Source organism: Delphinapterus leucas, chromosome 17 (genome assembly GCF_059928025.1).
Source record: "Delphinapterus leucas isolate spDelLeu-1000000601 "Yukka" chromosome 17, BTC_Dleu_Yukka2, whole genome shotgun sequence".
NCBI classification, from domain to species: Eukaryota; Metazoa; Chordata; class Mammalia; order Artiodactyla; family Monodontidae; genus Delphinapterus; species Delphinapterus leucas.
The window spans coordinates 29,603,304-29,628,844 of record NC_143145.1 but is presented as its reverse complement, the minus strand read 5'-3'; the positions used below and the strand labels follow the sequence as shown (position 1 = coordinate 29,628,844).

The following is a 25,541-nucleotide window of genomic DNA, read 5'->3' as shown; positions in this document are numbered from 1 at the left end:
TCCTGGTAACAAAGTAATGGAAACTAAAACAACTCCTGAAGTGGGAAGTTGGAAACACCTCAGAGAAGAATTCTAAAATGCAAGATATTTCTGAGGCTGCATTCCCCATCCCCTTCTTGAACCATAACCGTACCAAGACACTGAGTTAGCATGGATGCTAGGTGTGTGTTTTAAAAAATATTTACTGTTTTGCTCATGGTACTTCTAATCAAGCAAGTTTGAATTCATGAGGCAAGATCTCACAGGTACTCAGGGCCTGGATATTAGGTGCTCAGAATGATGCCTAGACCATTGTTAGGGGCAGGTGGATTCTGGTGAGGAGTGCAGTTCCCACTGAATCAGTGTGTTTAGTCTGTCTCTCTCTCTTCTCATTTTAATATTTTTGGCTGTGAGCTTAAGGACTGCTGCCATCCTGGCACAATGACTTGTTGCTTGGCCTGAGTAAGTGACACCAGTTTCTAGGCATGGTCCCCAAGAGTCTAGCTGCACTTGTATTGGAGGTTTTCTCCAAACAACAAAATGTCACCTGGGAGTGTGCCTGAGCCAATCATGAGTCAACCTGCCTAGATGCTTAGATATCTGGAAATAGGATAAAAACATCTTATTCTTGCCTCTCTGGTGTGAGAACCAGGAAAGACTTCAAGAGCGTGCATAACCAGTATGATAGCTAAATCACAAACAGAAAATGAAATTTATATCAGCAATTAATTTTACTTCATCTAGAAAATGGGCATGTGACACTGCCTAATATCTGACACTACCATTCTGGGTTAAATTCAGATTGTTTGATTTATATAATTTTATTTTACTAGAAAGTTTATTCTAATGACTTAGTTACCACTTCTGTGTACTGGAATAGTTTTGAATATAACATATGTGTTTTTGCGTTTTTTAATAATCAGTATCTTCAAGCTTCGAAATATTCAAAGTCAAAACCCCATATTTTAGTGTTTAGCCGAATTACAGGAAGAATAAATTTAGCAAGAAAATGGATAAGCACCTTTGAGAATTAAATGTAAGCCTTATTATGTGATTAGCGCTTACATTCTTTTTCACAAAATAGGTTGCTAATTGATCCTACACCTCCTAGTGTCCAAAGAATAATATCCCATATCATGTAAAAAAAAAAAACGTTTGCACACTGGATTGTTAGAAGTATTTTGCTATAGAAGTAGAAGCTGATGGCCACTACAGATTAATTACTCTCAGCTCTTGAGGACTGGTGAAGCTGGTTGTGGTTTCTTCATGCATCTTACATGGCTTTTCTTCTAAATAAAAGTACATAGAGAACAAAAACACTCACTGGCTGTTCGTTTGGGAAATAGACTTTCCTCGCCAGGCAAATAAACTGCACTGTTAATTTTAAGAAATGTGTTGTGTTTTGTTTTGCTTTGCTTTGTTCTGTTCATATAAAATGCCAAGGCAGACTCTCAAGAAGTTCACAACCAGAATTAACTCTGTACAGCGAGAGCATCTTCCTCTACCAAGGACAGCTCCAGGGTGTTTGCATTAGTGCTGGTTTTCATCCTGAAGTTGAATGAACCGTAGAGTTTCGCAGACTCTTTGGAAGAGGCAAACCTGTCACGCCGATATAGCTCCCCCTTCCACATGGACATCATTAGCAAACAGGAAAGAACGACCCCCCCAAGGGTGAGAAGGCAGAGGCCGGCAATCACACAGCGGTCTAGGTGAGCCCCCAGCCTCGCGCTCTCCTTCTCCAGACGTTCCATCTCCCGGGCCGGCACAGTGTTGGGATCCACAGTCACATCCCGTGGGACAACGTAAGAGATGATCACCAGCAAGATGCCAGTGACCAAGAACAAGATGGCGCTTATGAAACCATAGTCTACTGACTTCCCTGAAGAGGTGGCTTCCGAGCTTGCATCATCTTCATCTTCGGATATCAGCGATATGGGAGCCTCGGGGGACCACTCATTTGGATTTCCCCAGCCAAGGTCTCCCAGGTGCTTACTCCCTTTTGCTGAAGGGGAACGCCGGTTCCTTTGCTCCAGGTTGATATTCTCATCCTCATAGGTAAAAGAGGTTTCTAATTCCTGGCTACAGCAGTCACAGACTTTCTGTTCTGCTGTTATTTGGTTGTTCCCTGAGTTGAGAAGCCCTGGTGGCAAGAAGTCTAGCTGAATAGCAGTGTCTTGCAGTGAGGGGGGAGGGGATGCTGGAGAAGGGCTAAGTTTAGACCCTTCCCTCTCTGGTGCTCTTGGTGTCCACGTACAATGTCTCTGGCAGCAGAGAGCAGCTTTAGTGGCTGCTGCATCTGCCTGGTCCCTGGGAAGCCCTCCTGAACTCCAGTCCACAGCATCACACAGGGCTGCCTGGCTGCTCTTCTTAGCAAGATAGTGGAGCTCCATTGGAGCTAGTCAGACATCCCCCAGCAGCTTCCAGAAAGTCTGCCAGTAGCAACACAGTTAGATAAGAACCCAACAGGAGCTAAGGCTGTACCACCAGCAGTATTGCTCCTGAGGCCCTCATCTCCTTTGTAGCCACAGGTCTTGACACTTCAGCCCCAATTCCTCCTAAAAGAGGTAAGAGAAAGGAGAGGCTACCTAGTGGTGGGAAAGTGTGAGAAGGGCAAATCCTCTGACTTATCACAGGGATTAACACTGAGAAATTTAGGCCAGGGTAGAAAAGGAACATGGAGGAAGTGGCAGTGTCTCTGAAGAAAGCATTGCCGTCACCAAGCCAAATTTATCCAAGGACTCACACATTTCGGTGACAGGATCCCTCAAACGAGAAGGCAGGTTTCCTGCATAGAGATACAAATGAGAAAAGCAGGGACCTTTTTTAGCAGAGCTGCTGATTTTCTGAAGAATCTAGGGAAGCACAGACTTCTCAACAATTCAGTTAAATTATAAGTGTTTAGACTCTCTGTAGTTCAGAACAGATTCTAAGACAGATTAGTGTTAGAGCGTCACCATGGGTGAACCAATCAGTATGTCACTATCAGTTGGGCTCTGTTGGAGCTGGGGCTCAGCATTTTGACTGGGTAGCTCTGAAATGGGTGAAAGATGGCTAGCTTGATCAGCCACCCCTCCTAACCTTACACTTTGTATATCCAGAGACCCTAGTCACACAGCCTTGTTCACAGTGCTTCCATTCTCAGCTTACTGCCAGATGGTGGTAGCATGTTCTGGACCCAAAAGTATGTGGACAACACACCTCATTGTGTGATCTCTGCAAAACACAATGGGCTAGCCCTCTCCTACACGCACACACACACACACACACACAGCTGCCTGCTCCAGGTATAGGTCTGCTACTCCCACTCACTGGGTCTGAGTGGGTATGAGTTCCTCTACCTCGGCATGGTTTGCTAACAAATGTGTACAGGAAATCAACTGTCTAGAAGTTTTCACAAATCCAACCTAGAAGTAAACTGACAATAAAAGACAAATCATCAACCCACAGAGTCACAGTTTTGTTGAGGCAAATAGGTGGAAAGCTATTTCCAAAGTTACCTCTGGAACTCTGTATCCGTCTCATGCCCTCAGCCACAGCAAGGCACATTTATGGGATAGAAGTTTGTGTTGAGCAGAAAACCACTTGCCCATCTTTCTCTGCCTCTGCCATCTTTCTGAGGAATAAAAATGTACTTTCCACTATCACCAAGTACAGAGGTTTCAAGCAAGGGCCCTTTTTATTTTGCTTCCAAGTTCAGGGTAATAACTGATTTAACTCATGTCTTGGAGGCTTATTATGCTTCAAAATCCACATCCCAGCAGCTGGTAAACCCACACAGAAACGCAGGTAGGCTAACCTAAAGTCCACCTGGCAACTCACTTAAAATATGGGAGAGGAAATTTACATGTTTTCTGTTCTACATTAGAGTTTAAAACACACACACACACACGCACACACTTCTCTCCTATTATCGGCGTTTCTCTGGGGCTAAAACAGATAAAAACCAAACCCAAAACAAAAGCCAACCAAAAAAATCAGGTGCAGGAAAAACACAACTGAACCAGAGCTTTCCTTTAGTAGGTGGACAGACCCCCACTGCAGGATCCCTCAGTGAAGGAAGCGATGATAACGGGTTTGACCAATTACTGAAATGAGAAATCATCTCGCAGTTCCCTCAAACATTAGGCGCTGTGATTAACCATTGGCACAAATAACCCATCAAATTGGATTACTTTAGATAAACATCGGCAGAGTCCCTTATGGGACTTCCAATTTATAACAAAGAGGGAGAGAAATCTCCACTTAATTCCCTTCTCCTGCTTCTTTTTCTCTTAAAAGGGAGACTGCTTGTTCCATCGGAACAAGCCGCACAGTCGATTTCCTTTGCAGCTCCGTTATCCGGGGCTTCCATTCTCAGGGGAGAATGGATAATCCCAGGGGACCAGCTAAAGGCTCTTTGCTTCAGTCTACTCCCTCTCGTCTCTGGTTTAAGAGTGCGGTTAATAAAACTGCACCGCAAAACGAGGGGTCAGCACTCTCCCTCGTCCGTCTGCCAGCAATTAAGGACAGTAATATTTGCATTGGAACTAACTGACACAGGCGAGGCTGGTCTGGGGGAGGCGACCTCGGGATCCGTCCTGCGCGCGCTGTGCGGGAAGGGCGCGCCGCGAGCTCCGGGCAGCGGTGTCCTTCGCGGAATCAGTCAATCCATTCCGGGTGAACTCCGCGTCCGCCGAGGTACCCAGTGTTGGGCTGCGTTCGCCAAATACCCTAAGGCAAGGCAGGCACCTTGGGCAAGGACTGGGGACGCTCGGCCAGGCTCTCGGGGTCTCTCCCTCGCCCCAGCGCCTCCTCCCCGTCCTCTCTCCGCCACTCACCTCCTGCCTTGGCCACCCAGCGAGGCTCGAGCACCGCGCGCTTGTCCTTGCGCGGCTCCTCGGGAAAGTACCCCGCTCACAAGCCGCAGCACTTGTAGCCTCTGCGCGCCGCCGGGCTCCGTGGGGTGGGCAGCGCCTGCTGTACCGGTTGGGCGGGCCGGGGCGGGGCTCGGCTCTCCCTCTTGCTGAGCATCCCGGGAGATGTAGTGCGGTTCGGCCTCCCTGCCTCCCTCCTGTCTCTCTTCTGTCCTACGTTCTCGCTTTTGCCCTTCCTGAAGACGAGTTCCCGCTATACCTCCGTGCTCCGGCCTGGCACGTTAGAAGAAATCGCTGGCTCTTAAACTCAGGGTTAGGTCCCCTAGCCTCAGGTGTGGCCACAGGATTATGAGGGAAGGAGTGTATATTTAGTTACAACTGTGTGCCAGGCAATATGCATATTTCGTTTTGTTTAAAAGTCAGAACAAATCCTCCACGTAGATTTCATTAATCCTCATTTTACAGATAAGGAAAGAGGCTCAGAGGAATTAAGTGCCTCATCCAGGGTTACAAAGACAATTAATGATTGCTAATAAATTGTATCCAAGAATCTGCTTCCAAAGTCATTGCCTTGGTCACAAAATCAGGAGAAATGTGAACATTGAGGGTAAGGGATTGTCCTGTTCTCCTCTGCATCCCCTGTGCCTAGCAGAGTGTTTGAATAATAATGACCCAAAATAACAATAATTAACATACATAGCACTTACTATTGCCAGGCTCTCTTCTAATCACGTTGGATACATTAGCTCATTTAACGGTCACAGTTAATTTTTTTTTTTTTTTTTTTTTTTGCGGTACGCGGGCCTCTCACTGTTGTGGCCTCTCCCGTTGCGGAGCACAGGCTCCGGACGCGCAGGCTCAGCGGCCATGGCTCACGGGCCCAGCCGCTCCGCGGCATGTGGGATCTTCCCGGACCGGGGCACGAACCCGTGTCCCCTGCATCGGCAGGCGACTCTCAACCACTGCGCCACCAGGGAAGCCCCACAGTTAATTTTTAAAGTCCTGTAAAAATCCACTTTTGTAAAGATGGAGTTTTACAAAAGAGGAAACTGAATAACAAAGAAGCTGAGTAATTTGCCCTAAGTCATACAGCTAGTACTCGGTAGAGGTGGCATGAACCCCCAAAGGTCCTAAGCATTATGCAAATTGAAAGAATGGAAAAAGGACCAGAAGGCAAGAAAAGAAAGGGTTAGGAATAAAGGAAATCTGGAGGTTGAAGCTACTGAGATGTGATTCCTAGGACAGGACAAAGTAACTTCTTTGGGTCACCAACCTCTTTCTAACCACAGCCAACACTGCGACAGCCAACAGCCAAACAGAATGTGCGGTTTGTGAATTGTCTCCAAGTTTTCAGCATCTCCTTTGGGGTGATTCTAGGGTTATTGATTGTTTTTATCAAAGGGGAGCAAGAGAAGGGTTATAATATAACGTCTTCCTGCTTGTGTGTAGCTCACATAAATTCTGTGGTTGCTTGCTTTCAAATAATAGATCAATCTCCTATAATGATGATTTTGTTGGTTTTCCTTTATATTGATAGAATTCATAGTCTCATAGTTCCAGGGACTTCGTAATATACCACCTTTAAATCTTTTCTCACTATGACTCTCTTTTAGCCAGTTAAGCCCATCTGTTGCTAAACATGACATATCTATTATGGCTTTTTCTCCTTCACTCATTAATTACACTGTTTTCCAGTGAGAATATCCTTTCCTCATTCCCCTATTCCCTCCACGCTTCAAGGATTAGCTCATCAAGCCACATTTGCTGGGGTGCATTCTGTTCTTAGTACTATATATTTAAAAGGGAGCCCAAAGACACCATGCAGTGTCCAGAAGAGAGCAATTAAGATGTTGAAGAAACTTAAACTCACGTTGGACAAGGAGATGCTAAAGGAACTTGGGATATTTAGCCAGAGGAGGAGACTCAGAGGAAACAAAAACTAACTTTAAATTATTTGAAGTTTATGAATAGAAGAGGAATTCTATATTGTGGTTAAAAAAGGGAAAAGCAGAACCAATGACAATAATAGTATTTATTTGTCCTAATGTGTTATCTTTAATTCTTAGACCAACTCTATAAGGGAGCCAGTATTATTATACCCATTTTACAGTGTAGAAATTGAGTATTGAAAATGTCTTTTTCCCAAGGTATTAGAAGTAATAAGTAACTGGTAGAGGCAAGATTCCAACTCGTGTCTATCTTCACCACTACACTATACTGAGCAATGCTTCACAATCATTTTCACAGCAGAGCATAAATAAGAAGTGATCATATGTATTGCACTGGGATAAACACAGTAGGTTTCTCATGGCCATCATCCTGGTGCTGTGGGTACTTCAGGCCCTGCAAGACAGCTAGGGGGCCCAAGGGAAGAGATAAACCAGCACATCTGTAGTATACTGGGGCACCTGAGGATGATGGATACAGGGGCTGGGAAGCTCTGGATAACACTATCAGACTTAATAAGGAGGCTAATTTGAGGCTGAGCATAAGGAAGAACATTCTCTTTAAGGACTTGAAGCAGGATGTCTCATGAAAGTGAATTCTGTTATTACTGGAGAGGATTAAAAAAAAAAAGAACCATTGATTAGTGATGTGGCAGAAGGGATTCATCTAGTTGGGTTAGAGGACCTCTATGGTTTCCTGCTGAAATGATTCTAAGGTATATCTCCTTCATGAAGCCCTTTTCCTCCAAGCCAGCTCCCAAAGCTTCTACCTCCTATGAACTATACTAGGACTTGTCAGCACTGATATTTTTTAATATTTATCAGCCACTACCTTGTGACATTTCTAGAATGTCTAGGTAACTACTGCATATCGTTCAACTTCTCACTTAGGTGCCTAAACCTCTAATAGCAATTGTAAGCTCACTAAGGTCAGTATCCACATATTAAATGTCTTATTATCTCCTACAGAAGTAAAATATTTCTACTGAGTAGAGTGAAGGAAAATGCCAAGACTGAACTGGGACTGGAGATGATTATCTATTCACATTATTCTCTCTCATTTCCTATTTCTGAATATAGTACACTTGACTGTCTACATATTCTTGAGCATTAAAATAAAATCAACTCTGTGCCAACATGGTACAAAATCTCCTTCAAAATTCTGCAGAAGAAGAATAAATGTGAACTTAATAAGCTTCTGGAAAGAAAAGCTTTGCGAAAAATACCATTTGCTAGAATAATTTCACCTCTCTCTCCTATAAGTTCATGTCTAAAATTCCCTCAAAATCTCACCCAAGAACCTTTTTCAAGAGCCTTTCTTGTTCATAACCCCCAAATTCTTATTGCTCTTCTAATTGGCATTCTAGTGGCATAATACACTTCCTTTTATACTATCATGTTACATCTATAGAAGTATTTCATATATATTTTATACTGCTTTCTTTATACTGCTGTCTCTCTTCCAGATAAAATTTAAGCTCTTTGAGAACCAATATATTCTTTCTATAACCTTGAAGATACACTTGGGCATGAAACAGCAAAAATACATGGCCAACGATGGTTCTTCACTGTATGCTTACAAAATAATTGACACCAATAAAAAAATGATACTAACGTCTAAGTAATGATTTTGATCTTACATAATTTTTAATATGGTTCATATTTTCCTGTTTACTTATACTCCATGAGGCATGAGAGGCACAATCATGATTACACCAACTGGAAAAATAGACTCTGAGAAGTAAATTTACCATGTGAACCAAAGATAGTGCAGGGACTTTGGAATTCCCTGGTGGTCCAGTGGTTAGGACTCCACGCTTTCAATGCCTAGGGCCCAGTTTCGATCCCTGGTCAGGGAACTAAGATCTCACAAGCCTCGCCGAGTGGCCAGAAAGGTAGTGCAGGGACTTTTAACAAATAGTCTCTTGTAATGATGACTGAGGATACTTTCCAGTTTTCTCTCTTCAGCAATAATAAAAAGGACTGATTATAAATAAATATCCTTAGTGGATTTAAAGTTAATAGGAGAGGCTAGGTTGTAGGGTGGTAAGAAAGACATTGGCTGGATAGAGGCTCAGTGACTTCATGGGAATAGTACAAGGAATATGATTTACTTTATGTCCAAGCTGACACTTCTAAATGGTGGAAGAAAAGGATAAAAATGACCAACTTTTATAGTAATGAAGATCTCATTTACTAACAAAATTCTAGGAACAACAAAAGAGTCATATTAAGTTTTGAAGTCTTCTTTAAATAAAAATGCTATAGCAGCCAGGATAGCAAGTTATTTAAATAAATAAAGTGGACAGATACAGACACTAGGGAGGAGGGACGACTGTAGCCAAATTGAGAGCAAGTGCTTTTCGTAAGGGGTCAGTGTCCCCTAACTGCTTTACCAGATGTTTGTCTTGAGTGAATTCATACATCAATAAAAGTCAGATATCCCAATTTTTATTTAAAAATTCAAAATCTTTAAAATTTAAATTAAAAAAATTTTAAATTTGTATGGATCAAAGAAAACATAACTATAGGAAACATTTGTTTCTGGTAACAGCAGACAAAGTGATTTAGACCCACCCATTGCTGAGGATAATTAAAAAATCTAGACAGAGGACCTTCAAGATAGCGGAGGAGTAAGATGTGGAGATCACCTTCCTCCCCACAAATACATCAGAAATACATCTACACATGGAACAACGCATACAGAACACCTACTGAACGCTGGCAGAAGACCACAGACTTCCCAAAAGGCAAGAAACTCCCCACGTACCTGGGTAGGGAAAAAAAAAAAAGAAAAAACAGAGACAAAACAATGGGGATGGGACCTGCACTTCTGGGAGGGAGCTGTGAAGGAGGAAAGGTTTCCATGCACTAGGAAGCCCCTTCACTGGTGGAGATGGGGGGGTGGGTTGAGGGGAAGCTTCAGAGCCACGGAGGAGAGTGTAGCAACAGGGGTGCAGAGGGCAAAAGGGAGGGATTCCTGCACAGAGGATCAGTGCCGACCAGCACTCACCAGCCCGAGAGGCTTGTCTACTCACCCAACAGGGCGGGCGGGGCTGGGAGCTGAGGCTCGGGCTTTGGAGGTCAGATCCCAGGGAGAAGACTGGGGTTGGCTGCGTTAAAACAGCCTGAAGGGGGCTAGTGCACCACAGCTAGCCAGAAGGGAGTCCTGGAGAAACTCTGGCCCTGCCTAAGGGGCAAGAGACCATTGTTTCAGGGTGCGCAAGGAGAGGAGATTCAGAGCACCTCCTAGATGAGCTCCAGAGACGGGCGTGAACTGCAGCTATCAACCTGGACACGAGAGATGGGCATGAGATGCTAAGGCCGCTGCTGCAGCCACCAAGAAGCCTGTGTGCAAGAACAGGTCACTATCCACACCTCCCCTCCCGGGAGCCTGTCCAGCCCGCCACTGCCAGGGTCCCGTGATCCAAGGACAACTTTCCCAGGAGAACACACAGTGCGCCTCAGGCTGTTGCAACGTCATGGCAGCCTCTGCCGCCGCAGGCTCATCCCGCATTCCGTACCCCTCCCTCCCCCCAGCCTGAGTGAGCCAGAGCCCCTAATCAGCTGCTGCTTTAACCCCATCCTGTCTGGGCGGGAACAGACGCCTTCAGGAGACCTACACGCAGAAGCAGGGCCAGATCCACAGCTGAACCCCAGGAGCTGTGCGAGCAAAGAAGAGAAAGGGAAATCTCTCCCAGCAGCCTCAGGAGCAGCGGATTAAATCTCCATAATCAATTTGAGGTACCCTGCATCTGTGGAATACCTGAAGAGACAACGAATCATCCCAAAATTGAGGCAGTGGACTTTGGGAGCAACTGTAGACTTGGGGTTTCCTTTCTGCATCTAATTTGTTTCTGTTTTTTTGTTTATCTTGGTTTAGTATTTAGAGCTTATTATCATTGGTAGATTTATTTATTGATTTTGCTCTCTTCTTTATATATATATATATATATTGCATTTGCTCTTTTTGTAAGTGTATATGTATATGCTTCTTTTGTGTGATTTTGTCTGTATGGCTTTGCTCTTACCATTTGTCCTAGGGTTCTGTCTGTCCATTTTTTTTTTTTTATTTTTTAGTATAGTTTTTAGTGCTTTTTATCACTGCTGGATTTGTTTGTTGGTCTGGTTGCTCTCTTCTTTCTTTTCTAAATTTTTTATGTTTTAATTTTTAATAATTTTTTTTATTTTAATAACTTTATTTTTTTTTCTTTCTTTTTTTCCCCTCCCTTTTCTTCTGAGCCATGTGGCTGACAGGGTCTTGGTGCTCCGGCCATGTGTCAGGCCTGAGCCTCTTAGGCAGGAGAGCCGAGTTCAGGACATTGGACCACCAGACACCTCCTGGCCCCATGTAACATCAAATGGCAAAAGCTCTCCCAGAGACGTCCATCTCAATGCTAAGACCCACATCCACTCAACCACCAGCAAGCTACAGTGCTGGACACCACATACCAAACAACTAGCAAGACAGGAACACAACCCCACCTGTTAGCAGAGAGGCTGCCTAAAATCATAATAAGTTCACAGACACCCCAAAACATGCAACCGGACCCAGTCCTGCCCATCAGAAAGACAAGATCCGGCCTCCTCCACCAGAACACAGGCTCCAGTCCCCTCCACCAGGAAGCCTACACAACCCACTGAACAAACCTAACCCACTGGGGGCAGATGCCAAAAGCAATAGGAACTATGAACCTGCAGCCTGCAAAAAGGAAACCCCAAACACAGTAAGTTAAGCAAAATGAGAAGACAGAGAAATACACAGCAGATGAAGGAGCAAGGTAAAAACCCCCAAGACCAAACAAATGAATAGGAAATAGGCAGTCTACCTGAAAAAGAATTCAGAGTAATGATAGTGAAGGTGATCCAAAATCTTGGATATAGAATGCAGAAAATACAAGAAACATTTAACAAAGACCTAGAATAACTAAAGAGCAAACAAATAATGATGAACAACACAATAAATGAAATTAAAAATTCTCTAGAAGGAATAAATAGCAGAATAACTGAGGCAGAAGAATGGATAAGTGACCTGGAAGATAAAATAGTGGAAATAACTACCAAAGAGCAGAATAAGGAAAAGAGAATGAAAAGAATTGAGGGCAGTCTCAGAGACGTCTGGGACAACATTAAATGCAACAACCTTTGAATTATAGGGGTCCCAGAAGAAGAAGAGAAAAAGAAAGGGACTGAGAAAATATTTGAAGAGATTATAGTTGAAAACTTCCCTTATATGGAAAAGGAAATAGTCAGTCAAGTCCAGGAAGTGCAGAGTCCCATAGAGGATAAATCCAAGGAGAAACATGCCAAAACACATATTAATCAAACTATCAAAATTTAAATACCAAAAAAAGCATTAAAAGCAGAAGGGAAAAGCAACAAATAACATACAAGGGGATCCCCATAAGGTTAGTGGCTGATTCATCAGCAGAAATTCTACAAGCCAGAAGGGTGTGGCAGGACATATTTAAAGTGATGAAAGGGAAAAACCTAAAACCAAGATTACTCTACCTAGCAAGGATCTCATTCAGACTTGATAGAAAAATTTAAAACTTTACAGACAAGCAAAAGCTAAGAGAACTCAGTACCACCAAACCAGCTTTACAACAAATGCTAAAGGAACTTCTCTAGGCAGGAAACACAAGAGAAGGAAAAGACCTACAATAACAAAACCAAAACAATTAAGAAAATGGTAATAGGAACATACATATCGATAATTACCTTAAATGTAAATGGATTAAATGCACCAACCAAAAGACATAGACTGGCTAAATGGATACATAAACAAGACCTGTAGATATGCTGTCTACATGAGATCCACTTCAGATCTAGGGACACATACAGACTGAAAGTGAGGGGATGGAAAAAGGTATTTCACGCAAATGGAAATGAAAAGAAAGCTGGAGTAGCAATTCTCATATCACACAAAATAGACTTTAAAGACTATTACAAGAGACACAGTAGGACACTACATAATGATCAAGGGATCAATCCAAGAAGAAGATATAAAAATTGTAAATATTGATGCACCCAACATGGGAGCACCTCAATACATTAGGCAAAAGCCAACAGCCATAAAAGGGGAAATTGACAGTAACACAATAATAGTAGGAGATTTTAACACCCCACTTTCACCAATGGACAGATCATCCAAAATGAAAATAAATAAGGAAACACAGGCTTTAAATGATACATTAAACAAGATGGACTTAATTGATATTTATAGGACATTCCATCCAAAAACAAGATATTTATAGGACATTCTATCCAAAAACAAAAACTTTCCTCTCAAGTGCTCATGGAACATTCTCCAGGATAGATCATATCTTGGGTCACAAATCAAGCCTTGGTAAGTTTAAGAAAATTGAAATTGTATCAAGTGTCTTTTCCAACCACAATGCTATGAGACTAGATATCAGTTACAAGAAAAAATCTGTAAAAAATATAAACACATGGAGGCTAAAAAATACACTACTAAATAACCTAGAGGTCACTGAAGAAATCAAAGAGGAAATCAAAAAATACCTAGAAACCAATGACAATGAAAACACGATGACCCAAAACCTATGGGATGCAGCAAAAGCAGTTCTAAGAGGGAAGTTTATACCAACATAATCCTACCTCAAGAAACAAGAAACATCTCAAATAAACATCCTAACCTTACACTTAAGGCAAGTAGAGAAAGAAGAACAAAAAACCCCCAAAGTTAGCAGAAGGAAAAAATTATAAAGATCAGATCAGAAATAAATGAAAAAGAAATGAAGGAAATGATGGCAAAGATCAAGAAAACTAAAAGCTGGTTCTTTGAGAAGATAAACAAAATTGATAAACCATTAGGCAGACTCATCAAGAAAAAAAGGGAGAAGACTCAAATCAATAGAATTAGAAATGAAAAAGGAGAAGAAACAAATGAAACTGCAGAAATACAAAGGATCATGAGTGATTACTACAGCAACCATATGCCAAAAAAATGGACACCCTGGAAGAAATGGACAAATTCTTAGAAAAGCACAACCGTCCAAGACTGAATCAGGAAGAAATAAGAAATATAAACTGATGAATCACAAGCACTGAAATTGAAACTGTGATTTAAAATCTTTCAACAAACAAAAGCCCAGGACCAGATGGCTTCACAGGCAAATTCTACCAAACATTTGGACAAGAGCTAACACCTAATCTTCTCAAACTCTTCCAAAATATAGCAGAGGGAGGAACACTCCCAAACTCATTCTACAAGGCCATTATCACCCTGATACCAAAACCAGACAAAGATATCAAAAAATAAGAAAACTACAGGCCAATATCACTGATGAACATAGATGAAAAAACCCTCAACAAAATACTAGCAAACAGAATCCAACAGCACATTAAAAGGATCATACACTATGATCAAGTGGGGTTTATCCCAGGAATGCAAAGATTCTTCAATATACACAAATCAGTCAATGTGATAGACAATATTAACAAGTTGAAGGCTAAAAACCATATGATCATCTCAATAGATGCAGAAAAACTTTTGACAAAGTTCAACACCCATTTGTGATAAAAACCCTCCAGAAGGTAGGCACAGAGGGAACTTACCTCAATATAATGGAGGCCATACATGACAGACCCACAGCCAACATCATTCTCAATGGTGAAAAACTGAAACCATTTCCTCTAAGATCAGGAACAAGACAAGGGTGCCCACTCTCACCACTATTAGTCAACATAGTTTTGGAAGTTTTAGCCATGGCAATCAGAGAAGAAAAAGAAATGAAAGTAATCCAAATTGGAAAAGAAGAAGTAAAAATGTCACTGTTTGCAGATGACATGATACCATACATAGAGAATCCTATAGATGCTACCAGAAAGCTAATCAATGACATTGGTAAAGTAGCAGGTTACAAAATTAATGCACAGACATCTCTTGCATTACTATACACTAATGATGAAAAATCTGAAAGAGAAATTAAGGAAATATTACCATTTACCATTTCAACAAAAAGAATAAAATGCCTAGGAATAAATCTACCTATGGAGACAAAAGACCTGTATGCAGAAAACTATAAGACACTGATGAAAGAAATTAAAGATGATACAAACAGATGGAGAGATATACCATGTTCTTGGATTGGAAGAATCAACATTGTGAAAATAACTATACTACCCAAAGCAATCTACAGATTCAATGCAATCCCTATCAAACTACCACTGACATTTTTCACAGAATTAGAACAAAAAATTTCCCAATTTGTATGGAAACATAAAAGACCCCAAATAGCCAAAGCAATCTTGAGAAAGAAAAACGGAGCTGGAGGAATCAGGCTCCTGGACCTCAGACTACACTACAAAGCTACAGTAATTAAGACAGTATGGTACTGGCACAAAAACAGAACTATAGATCAATGGAACAGTATAGAATGTCCAGAGGTAAACCCATGCACATATGGTCACCTTATCTTTGACAAAGGAGGCAAGAATATACAATGGAGAAAAGACAGCTTCTTCAATAAGTGGTGCTGGGAAAAGTGGACAACTACATGTAAAAGAATGAAATTAGAACACTTCCTAACACCATACACAAAAATAAACTCAAAATGGATTAAAGACCTAAATGTAAGGCCACACACTATAAAACTCTTAGAGGAATACATAGGAAGAACACTCTTCAACATAAATCACAGCAAGATCCTTTTTGACCCACCTCCTAGAGAAATGGAAATAAAAACAAAAACAAATGGGACCTAATGAAGCTTAAAAGTTTTTGCACATCAAAGGAAAGCATAAACAAGACGAAAAGACAACCCTCAGAATGGGAGAAAATATTTGCAAATGAAGCACCTGACAAAGGATTAATCTCCAAAATATAAAAGCAGTTCATGCAGCTCAATATCAAAAAATCAAGCAACCCAATCCAAAAATGGACAGAATATCTAAACAGATATTTCTCCAAAGAAGATACACAGATTGCCAAGAAACACATGAAAGAATGCTCAGCATCACTAATCATTAGAGAAATGCAAATCAAAGCTACAATGAGGTATCACCTCATACCAGTCGGAATGACCATCATCAAAAAATCTACAAACAATAAATGCTGGAGAGGGTGTGGAGAAAAGGGTACCCTCTTACACTGTTGGTGGGAATGTAAAATGATGCAGCCACTATGGAGAGCAGTATGGAGATTCCTTAAAAGACTAAAAATAGGGCTACCATATGACCCAGCAATCCCACTACTGGGCATATACCCTGAGAAAACCATAATTCAAAAAGAGTCATGTACCACAATGTTCATTGAAGCTCTATTTACAATAGCCAGGACATGGAAGCAACCTAAGCGTCCATTGACAGATGAATGGATAGAGAAGATGTGGCACATATATACAATGGAATATTACTCAGCCATAAAATGAAATGAAGTTGAGTTATTTGTAGTGAGCTGGATGGACCTAGAGTGTATCATACAGAGTAAAGTAAGTCAGAAAGAAAAAACAGATACCATACGCTAACACATATATATGGAATCTAAAAAAAAAAAAATTGTTCTGAAGAACCTAGGGGCAGGATAGGAATAAAGACGCACATGTAGAGAATGGACTTGAGGACACAGGGAAGGGGAAGGGTAAGCTGGGACAAAATGAGAGAGTGGCATGGACATATATACACTACCAAACGTAAAATAGCTAGTGGGAAGCAGCTGCATAGCACAGGAAGATCAGCTCAGTACTTTGTGTTCACCTAGAGGGGTGGGACAGAGAGGGTGGGAGGGAGATGCAAGAGGGAGGAGATATTGGGATATATGTACACGTATATCTGATTCACTTTTTTATACAGCAGAAACTAACACACCATTGTAAAGCAGTTATACTCCAGTAAAGATGCTAAATAAATAAATAAATAATAAAGTAAAAGGGGGAACCAAAAAAAAAGAAATCTGGACAAAATGTACAAAAATCACTTGCTTGAAGACACGTAAATTTAACAAGATAGAGAAAAATTACTGGGCTACAATCCAGAAAAGGAGAGAGAGTCCGTGAGGCAAGTCAGGAGCTTGGAGTTTCCTTTTACTTGGGGATGTTAGATGATTCAAGAGGAAATAGTTGAGAGTCCAAGAAGCTAAGGAGAGTGGAGTCTGGGGTTCTGAGCCCACCAAGGGAAGGAATTATAGTGAATCTGCTCCACTCCTTAAACTTTGGGTTAAAAATCCTAAAAGGTTGCATCCTAGCAGTGTGAAGCAGTTAGATGGGACCTCACAGGGAGTGCACCTCACTTTGTTAAGATGTCAATCCCTAAAATTTAACCATGGTAATTTCAGAGTGCTAGAACACCAGGTACTTGGCATAAGAAGCAATCTTTGAAAAAGGAAAAAAAATACTGCATCATCTCAAACCAGGTTTACAAACAATTTTGCAAATACATTAACTCAGAATAAAAAATAACAATAAAAAAGCCAGTTTCTAAAGGTCACATACTGCATAATTCTCTCTCTCATATGTATATATATATAATGTATATAACATTATATATCGCATATATATAATGTTATATATCTAACATTTTCATAATGACAAAGTTATAGAGATGGAGAACAGATTAGTGGTTTCCAAGGGTTAAGGATTGTGGGTGGTATAGGAGTGGCTGTGATCATAACTATAAGGGATAGCATGAGGGAGATCTTTGTGGTGATGGAGTAGTTCTGTATCTTGATTGGGGTGGTGGCTACACAAATCTACGCATGTGGTAAACTAGCAGTTTTCTGGATTGATATTATATATAGTTACACAAAATGTAACCATTGAGGGAAACCGAATGAAGGGTACACATGATCTTTCTGTAATATCATTGCAACGTTCCAAGAATCTATAATTATTTTAAAATTAAAAGTAAAAAAACCCAAGCACATCAGAAGATTATATCACATGTATGAAAACAAACAGAAACATAAAACAATAGAAAATGACCAATGGGAGACTTCAGATATTAAACAATTTTATTTCATTTTTTAAAAAATATTTATTTATTTATTTGGCTGCGTCGGATCTTAGTTGCAGCATGTGGGATCTTCGTTGTGGCACGTGGGCTTCTCTCTAGCTGTGGCGTGTGGGCTCTAGAGTGCGTGGGCTCAGTAGTTTTGGCACATGGGCTTAGTTGTCCCGTGCCCTGTGGGATCTTATTTCCCGACCAGGGATGGAACCCACATCTCCTGCATTGGAAGGCAGATTCTTAACCACTGGACCACCAGGGAGGTCCCTAGAGAATTTTAAATAACTATATTTACTGTGCTCAATGAAATAAGACAAAATTTAGAATTCTGTCAGAGAATTGGGAATAAAAAATGAAAATTGCCAGAATCAAAATTAAGAACTCAGTGGACAGATTAAGAGATTAGACATAGTGAAGAGAGAATTAGTAAGCTGGAGGTAGATCAGAATAAGACATCTCAAAGAAAGCGCAAAGAGACAAAAGGATGAAAAAGACAAAAGTGAGGATAAAAAGATATAGAGGATAAACAGTCAAGTTTCAATCAGAGATTCTTGTGTCCAAAGAGTGAAGTTTTTCTCTCTTCTTTTGGGAGGGGAGGAAAAGGCAGCTTTTTCTGGCTTCTGTGTATAAGCAGACAAAATCAATTTTTTCTCTGTTTCTCATCTCTGATAAAGACTTTGAAGTTTGTATGCATAAGACATTTGACTTGGCTTTCCTTGTGTTGTCCCAGGGGTAAAAGTGGAGTGTTGGGAACCACATGGTCATTATTTGCTTTTTAAGTGAATAATGGTAATGTCTCTGATCCAAATACCATGAGTGCATTCTGGATAAAAATTAATAATTATGAATATTTTAAAACCCAACAGTAAGAATGAAGAAAAGAAGCTAGCCACTAAAAAATACTAATGTGTAACTGTGCAAGTCCATTTATATTGTTAGCTAAAGAGGCAAAACTATATCAGAGTACTTTGGGATATTGGTGAAACAATGAGAAAAGCAAGAATGTGGTTGCCATAAATTTCAAGATAGAGGCTACATATGCAAGGGAGGGAGGGAATAGTGATTTGCAGAAAGCAAAAGGAGAGGCTTTGGGACACTGGCACGTTGACCTAGATATGCTTATATGAGCATTCTGTTTGAGTTAGATATCGGAGTTGACTCTTAATTTCATGCACCGTACTGTATGTAGTAGTTCATTGTAAAAGATCAATATGCTTTTGGAGAGAATTCAGGTTTCAAGCACCTGATTTGAATCTCTGCTTTAAGAGTTTGTATCATAGTGTAAGGATTTTGTTCTCTCATCTTAAGAAGAACTAAAAGACAGTTTTCTCTAGCTTGGCTTCATCCAAAATACTGTTATGCATGGAGAGTGGGAGAGTATAAAATCATTCAGTACTCCTGATACCATACCACCATGGTCTCCTGTTATTTATTCAAGAAATATCTCAACTGACTTCAACTCTTTCCCTGTCCTTTATCACATCTCTTTTTCGAGATATGTTCCAGTTTATGGGTCTATCACTGCACTGAAATTTCTTATTAAAGTCATTAATAATATTCAATAATTCAGCCACTCACTCAACAAGTATTAATTAAATGTCAAAAGATTCTATGCTAAGTTTCAGATGTACAGCAGTGAACTGAATGGATACATCCTGACTTTCAGGGAGTTTACAATCTGATGGGGGGTGTGCCAGTTTAACAGGCAAGTGTAATGCCATTTCATCAGTGCTGTGATAAAGGAATAAATGGTACAGCAGGAACATAAAGGAAGAGTACTTAATTCAGAATTGACAGGTCAAAGTAGATTTCTAGATGATATAATATCCAGAAAGAAGTTAGTCCTTAGAAGAATGAGGTAGCATATGGATGGCAATTCAGAAGTGGAATTACTGGAATTGAAAAAAGTTCAGTATGTATACAGTATGAAATGTGAGGGGAAGAATGTCAGTAATGATACTGGAAGTTTCAGTAGAGGACAGATCATCTTTGGACTTGTAATCAAGGCTAAGGTGTGTGGATTTAATTCTAAAAACAACAAAATGTCAATGGTGGTTTTTAAGCAGGAGAATAAGATCATACTTGAATTTTTAAAAGACCATGCTGGGGAATAGATTGAAGAGCTAGCTTAGTGTAATCAAAGAGCTTATAAAAACCATCTTCAAGCAAGAGCTAATGACAGTGAAATTTAGATATAAAGATATAGATAAGTTACAGGAAAAAAATGTATATCATGCAAACATTAATCAGAAGGAAGCTGAAGTGGCTGTATTAAAGTGGGCTTTAGGACGTTGAATATTACCAGGTATGGAGGGAAATAATAATGATAAAGGGTCAATTCATGAAGAAGATACACCAATCCAAACTATGAATGTACTCCCTGCATCTCTGTGGGGCCACATTTCTGGTTCTGGGGAATGGAATGTGTGTGGAAATGATGTGAGTTAATTTCCAGGATAAGGTAGTTAAGGGTCTGATGTTGCTGCCCATTTACTCTTCATGCCATGTGCTATCTGAATGATGCTAAAATGACCCTGAAGCCACAATATGAAAGCAGCCTGGGCTGCTGAATCACAGCTTAGAAGAGAGTCACCTGATCCATATCAGACTCAGATGCGAGTGTAAAACAAACTTCTATTGTGGCCGTGAGGTTTTGAACTTGTTCGGCACAAGTTAGCCTTCTTTCCTTAACTGCAGCCCCTCCTGAGCCAAAAAGGAGCTCAGAAGGGATCTGGTTATCTACCACTAGATAGTGGTTTAAGCAATTATTATATTTTGCTTTCCTTTTACATTAAAGAGAGTAAAGGTTTTATTTTAGACTTTTTCATATCATAATTATTATTACTGCTAATCTTTTGAGTGATATTATTAATACTTAAACTAAGTTATCTTTCTACTTGAATCTTCCTCATTTTTTCTCACATTCTCCTTTTCTATAAAATATTTGAAAGGCATAATAACACTGTAAAGCTATATTTCATACTTCTGAATGTACGTCAGAGGAATAATAAAAATTGAATTGCTATAAATGCATAAACATATGCCTCTAAAATAGTATTTTCCTAAATATATGTACTTCCATATATATACATACACACATAAATTAGTGTCACGGGGTATAACTAAATATTCCTGAAGAATATTCCACTCTTTAAAAATTCAGCAGGTTTCATTATTATAATACTTCTGAGACTCTTTAATTTGTTAAGGCATGATTTGAGACTCTAAGGGTAAGACCTGTTTTTAAAGTTTTCCCAAACTTATAGGATTATGAATCTTTAATTTTCCACAAAGCATCTTGTAGAACTACTGTTATATAAAATAAACTTTGGGAAACACTGTTATGAAGAAATTATTTTATTTTCAACAGTCATATCAGATACTATTTCGTATTTTGATTCATATTTTTCAAGACCCTTTATGATTCAATTCTGCCATGCTACTGTTGGAGACCCTAGATTAGCAAGTGTCTTAGGTGGTGGCTGTGCTTCATTTTTAAAAAAAATTTTTTTTATGTCATTAAACTTTATGGTATGTGATTTGACATTTTGGTATCTCACCATTATTGTTAGTATTAGCATCAGTTTTCTGACTCTGTGCTTGGTTCTTCCTTATCTCTCCTTCCTCAGTGTAAGCTCTTATCATCTCTAGTCTGGACTACTGCAATTATCTGATAGGTTGTACCTTGCCTATAATCTTGAGCCTCAAATTTATACTTAACACTGCCCATGAATTGATCTTTATGAAAGAAAAAATCTGATTATGGCAATCCTCTTCTTAAAATCCTGTACCTAATCTCCATTGTCTAATGGCTTAATGGCTTCTTTCAAATGAAGAATCTTATCTTTCTTCAGTTGTAAGAAATTCTCGACTATCATACATTTAAATATTGCTCCCTTTTCATTATCACTAAGCTCTTAGATGCTGCAACTTCTAGCTCTATTCTCCTTATCCTTAACCTTTATTTCTTTATACCCATATTTTTATTTTCTTGTATTGCATTCTAAAGTGATTCTTAGGTTCAATCTTCTATATGTTGTACAGTGGTTTAGTAGGTGTTATCTGGAGTTGACACATGTGACTTTGAGTGAGTTTTATAAAACTCCTGTAGTTTAATTTTCTTATCTGTAAAATAAGGATCATAATAGCATTGCTTATTTGACTACTGTGAGGAAGAAGTAAATAAAATGTATGCAAAGCACTTAGAACAATGCTTGGCATATAAGTGATCCAATAAGTATTAGTATATTATTATTTTTTTTTAGCTATTAATTTGTTTTTCAGCTGCTTCCATTATGTTGCTCAGTCCATCTATTAATTATTTAACTTCAACAATTATGTTTTTCACTTCTTAACCATTTTATTGTTTTCTTATTTGTAATCATCTACGCTATTTCTTATTTTCTAAATATGATGTCCTGACGTAACTCTCCATGGATATTAATTATACAATATATTCAAATTTATAACCATATCAGTTTTGATTGTTCTTTTAACTACTTATTGGGTATAAGGTCTTCAGTTTTGTCTCTCTTTCATGGAATGTCTTTCCTCAGATATTTTATCATTTTTTTATTATGCTCCTCTCCACAATGGACATTTTGTGTTGGATTTGCTGCTCCATCTGTATTGATAGCTTCCTTTTAGTGGTCTCATACTTCATCCATTACACCTTATCCTGCTTTTCATATTTTAGAGATTTCTCTTGACTTCTTCCCCACTGACAATCTTACAGATTTTTGAAAGAAGCTTACTTCAGAGAAAGTTTTTTTATGACTTGGCCTTTGCCTAACTCTTCTTCCTCATCTCCCACCATATGTTCCAGCTTCATAAACTGTATGCGATTCACTGATATTCCCTGCTGTACCCACAGTTTTCCTTTTCTAAAGCTGCCTCCCCTACTTAGACTAGCTGACTCTGAATTTCATTCCCCCAGTGTGTCAGTACAGGCCAACTCTTCTAGAACATGGTTTTCTCTATAAAGTTCTTTAATAACCCTTCTCCATCCTGGGTAGAATTGACCACTACTTTCTTTGTACCTCAGCCTAATTTAGCTCTTACACTCCTATCAGAGCATCAGTAATATACCATTATATTTGTTTATATGAGTGAAAGGGGAGAACATTAGTCATCATTTTTAACGCCTGATCTCCAACCTTCACTTGCCTTCAAAAGACGGCAAATGTCAAGGAATATCTTTCAATTTGCTGAGCTGGGTGATATATGAAGGTGCAAACTGGGAAGCTGAGAAAGGCTTAAAGTAGTACTATTTAAGGAAAGAGGTGGTGGAGGAAAATCCCAGAGTGGGAAGGAGGATGAAGTCAGACCCTGAGAGGCTAGAAGAGAAGGATTTTGGAGGAGGAGGGAAGGGAAAAAAAAAAAAAGTGTAAGATTAGGGAAGATTCTTTGTGAGAAGAATGGGAAGAGGAAAAAGAAAGGGGATGACATTCTGTGCAAAATAATTTTGGGGTCCCCAAATTCTTGAGCCTGATATGTTTCAAAAGTCAAGTGATTCGTTTGTTTGTTTTGGTTCTTGTTTGATTTGGGGTTTTCTTTAAGTAATTAAAAAAGCCAGAACTTTGCATGTATAATATATTTTGTAAAATCCCCAGTAGGGTCTGGGGCAGCACACTGTGATCCGACGCATTAATATATTTTTCAGCAAAAAGTGGATATTCACACTAGTTTGGGTAAAGAAAGAGTGTAAGTAGCCTTTCAATAAGTTCACATTTGGTTTTGCTGCCAAATGGATTTCCTGCAAATTAATAAAAATGCTTTTGATTTTAAGAGTTTATTGGATTTCAGAATCATAACTAAACAATTGTGGCCCTGTGTAAGCCCTTGCTTTCACCTCCCTAGCAGATCCTTCTGGTCTTGACTAGGCTCACTTACGTGTCTGTGGTCAAATCCTGGGTCACTGACTGGTCTGGGATGGCCTGAGCTGGAATGACTGCTTGTCTCTGTTCTATGTGGTCTCCCAGCCTTCAGCCAACTAGATCAGGCTAGTTTACAGGGTGGCAGCAGGGTTCCGAGAGTGAGTGGAGGCACATCAAACCTTTTGGGAGCCAAGCTCAAAACAGGATCATTTCCAAGGCATTATTTTGTTAAATGAAATCACCAGTTTAGCCCAGATTCAAGAAATAGGAGAACACACTTTCTCTTGATGCGAGGACCTACAAAGTCAAATTGCTTAGCACGTAGAACAATTTGGACAATTTTGTAATCAAGCTACCATAATAATAAAATGCTGAGCCTGAACATAAAGTGGGAGTGGGTGGAAAACTGATGCTGTCCAGATCCAGTCATTGGTTGCCTTACCAATACCAATTTCCCACCATTCTCTTTTGTAACACTACTTGAATCTCCCTCTAAGTAACCATCTTTCGCTTTTGTGTAGTAGAACTGTGGTTTGGGGGATATTGACTTCTCTACCCTCTGCTCAAGGGTGCAAACTAATAAGCCTAATCACATTCCTCAGGCTACAGCAATTGGTCAAGAAAAAGGAAGGAACCCGTCTCAAGCCCAAAACACCGGGACTCCCCTAGACACACTTGACGCAGAAATATTCCAATCAAGGTAAAGTGCATAATTTTGATCAGTGGTTGAGAATGGAGGAAGTACATAGTCCCTGCTTCTGTTTAGAACCACAAGGTAAGTTAGCCTGAGGATAAACTGACATACAGGAGAAGGCAAGAGGCTAAAGAATCACAAAGAAACAGAATGAAAGTTAAGGTTAGACTGTGCTGAATTTTCTCTTTCCTTTGAGGATCCAAATATGATATATTTTCATACATTTTCTATCTCATTAGATTCCTTGAAGTAGATACCAGGTTTAATTTATTTCCAACTCCCCAGTTTGAGCATAGTGTCTATCTCATCATAAGTCTAAAATAAGTGTTTGGTCAAGGACCCTATATAATCTGAAGCCTGCTGTAACATAGTTCTCCAGTATGAATAAAATAGAAGCAATATCTATAAATAAGAAAACAAAATGCAGTGAGTAGACCCCCAACTCATAGGGCTCAGTTCATATTTGTAAATGAATGTGTAAATCAATTGATAAGTGAAGAATTTAAAACTGAAATCTATCATTTCATATAATTCTCCTATTTTGCTACAATGATAGCTAAAACAAACAGGTACAAATAAATGCCTTTGGTTTAAAAAAAAACCAAATAAATACCTCAACACAAAAAAATAAAAGTCCCTAATCAAAAGGAAAGAAATATTCCAGAAGAAACAATCCAATCCAATCATTTTTTTTTTATGGAGAGTGGGTTTCAAATAAGAAGAAGAAAAGGAAAATAAGCAACAGAAGAAATGAATAAGTTCATAGTGAAATGTCAGGAGCATGGCACTTCTACAAACAGCATCCTTATTTTGCAAAATGTATAAGCAAGCTAAGCCTGATTCCCTAGTCCTTATTAACATTTTGATTTTGGTGCTCCTAGAAAAAGGGAATTCGGTTATCTGGCAATGGCTGTTGCAAAAATTAACTAAAATGGATGCTTTTCTAAAATGAGAACCAAATAGCAATGTGGAATGTTAGTTCTGTGAGATGGAACCAGAGCTCTTGCATGGTAAGAATTACATATTTCTTTGATCTTAATGGGAATTAGAACATAATGTATGTCTCAGCCTGCAAGATAAAACCCACCCTTTTAAAAATCAAGACAAAGTTACTTTAAGTAGCAATAGAAATGAAGGCTAAATATTGGGGGAATAAACACTGTAATGAACTGTAAAATACGTAATAAAAGAGACTGTCACTGTGCAGAATCAATGTCACTGTCTAAGC

General features: G+C 39.6%; 1 protein-coding gene and 1 non-coding gene across 2 annotated transcripts in view; one reads left to right on the top strand and one right to left on the bottom strand.

The window, feature by feature from the left end:
- Positions 1-1,092: 1,092 nt before the first annotated feature.
- On the bottom strand, positions 1,093-4,797 carry TMEM74 (transmembrane protein 74). Its single transcript, XM_089898821.1, has one exon. It carries the CDS (start codon positions 2,367-2,369, stop codon positions 1,452-1,454), a length of 918 nt encoding a protein of 305 aa, XP_089754947.1. The 5' UTR covers positions 2,370-4,797; the 3' UTR covers positions 1,093-1,451.
- A 5,048-nt stretch (positions 4,798-9,845) lies between these two features.
- LOC111180333 (uncharacterized) overlaps positions 9,846-25,541 on the top strand; it is a 175,772-nt gene continuing 160,076 nt past the window's right edge. The window contains exon 1 of the transcript XR_016388359.1: positions 9,846-24,319. This is a non-coding gene — a transcript (uncharacterized LOC111180333). The remainder of the gene's footprint in view (positions 24,320-25,541) is intronic.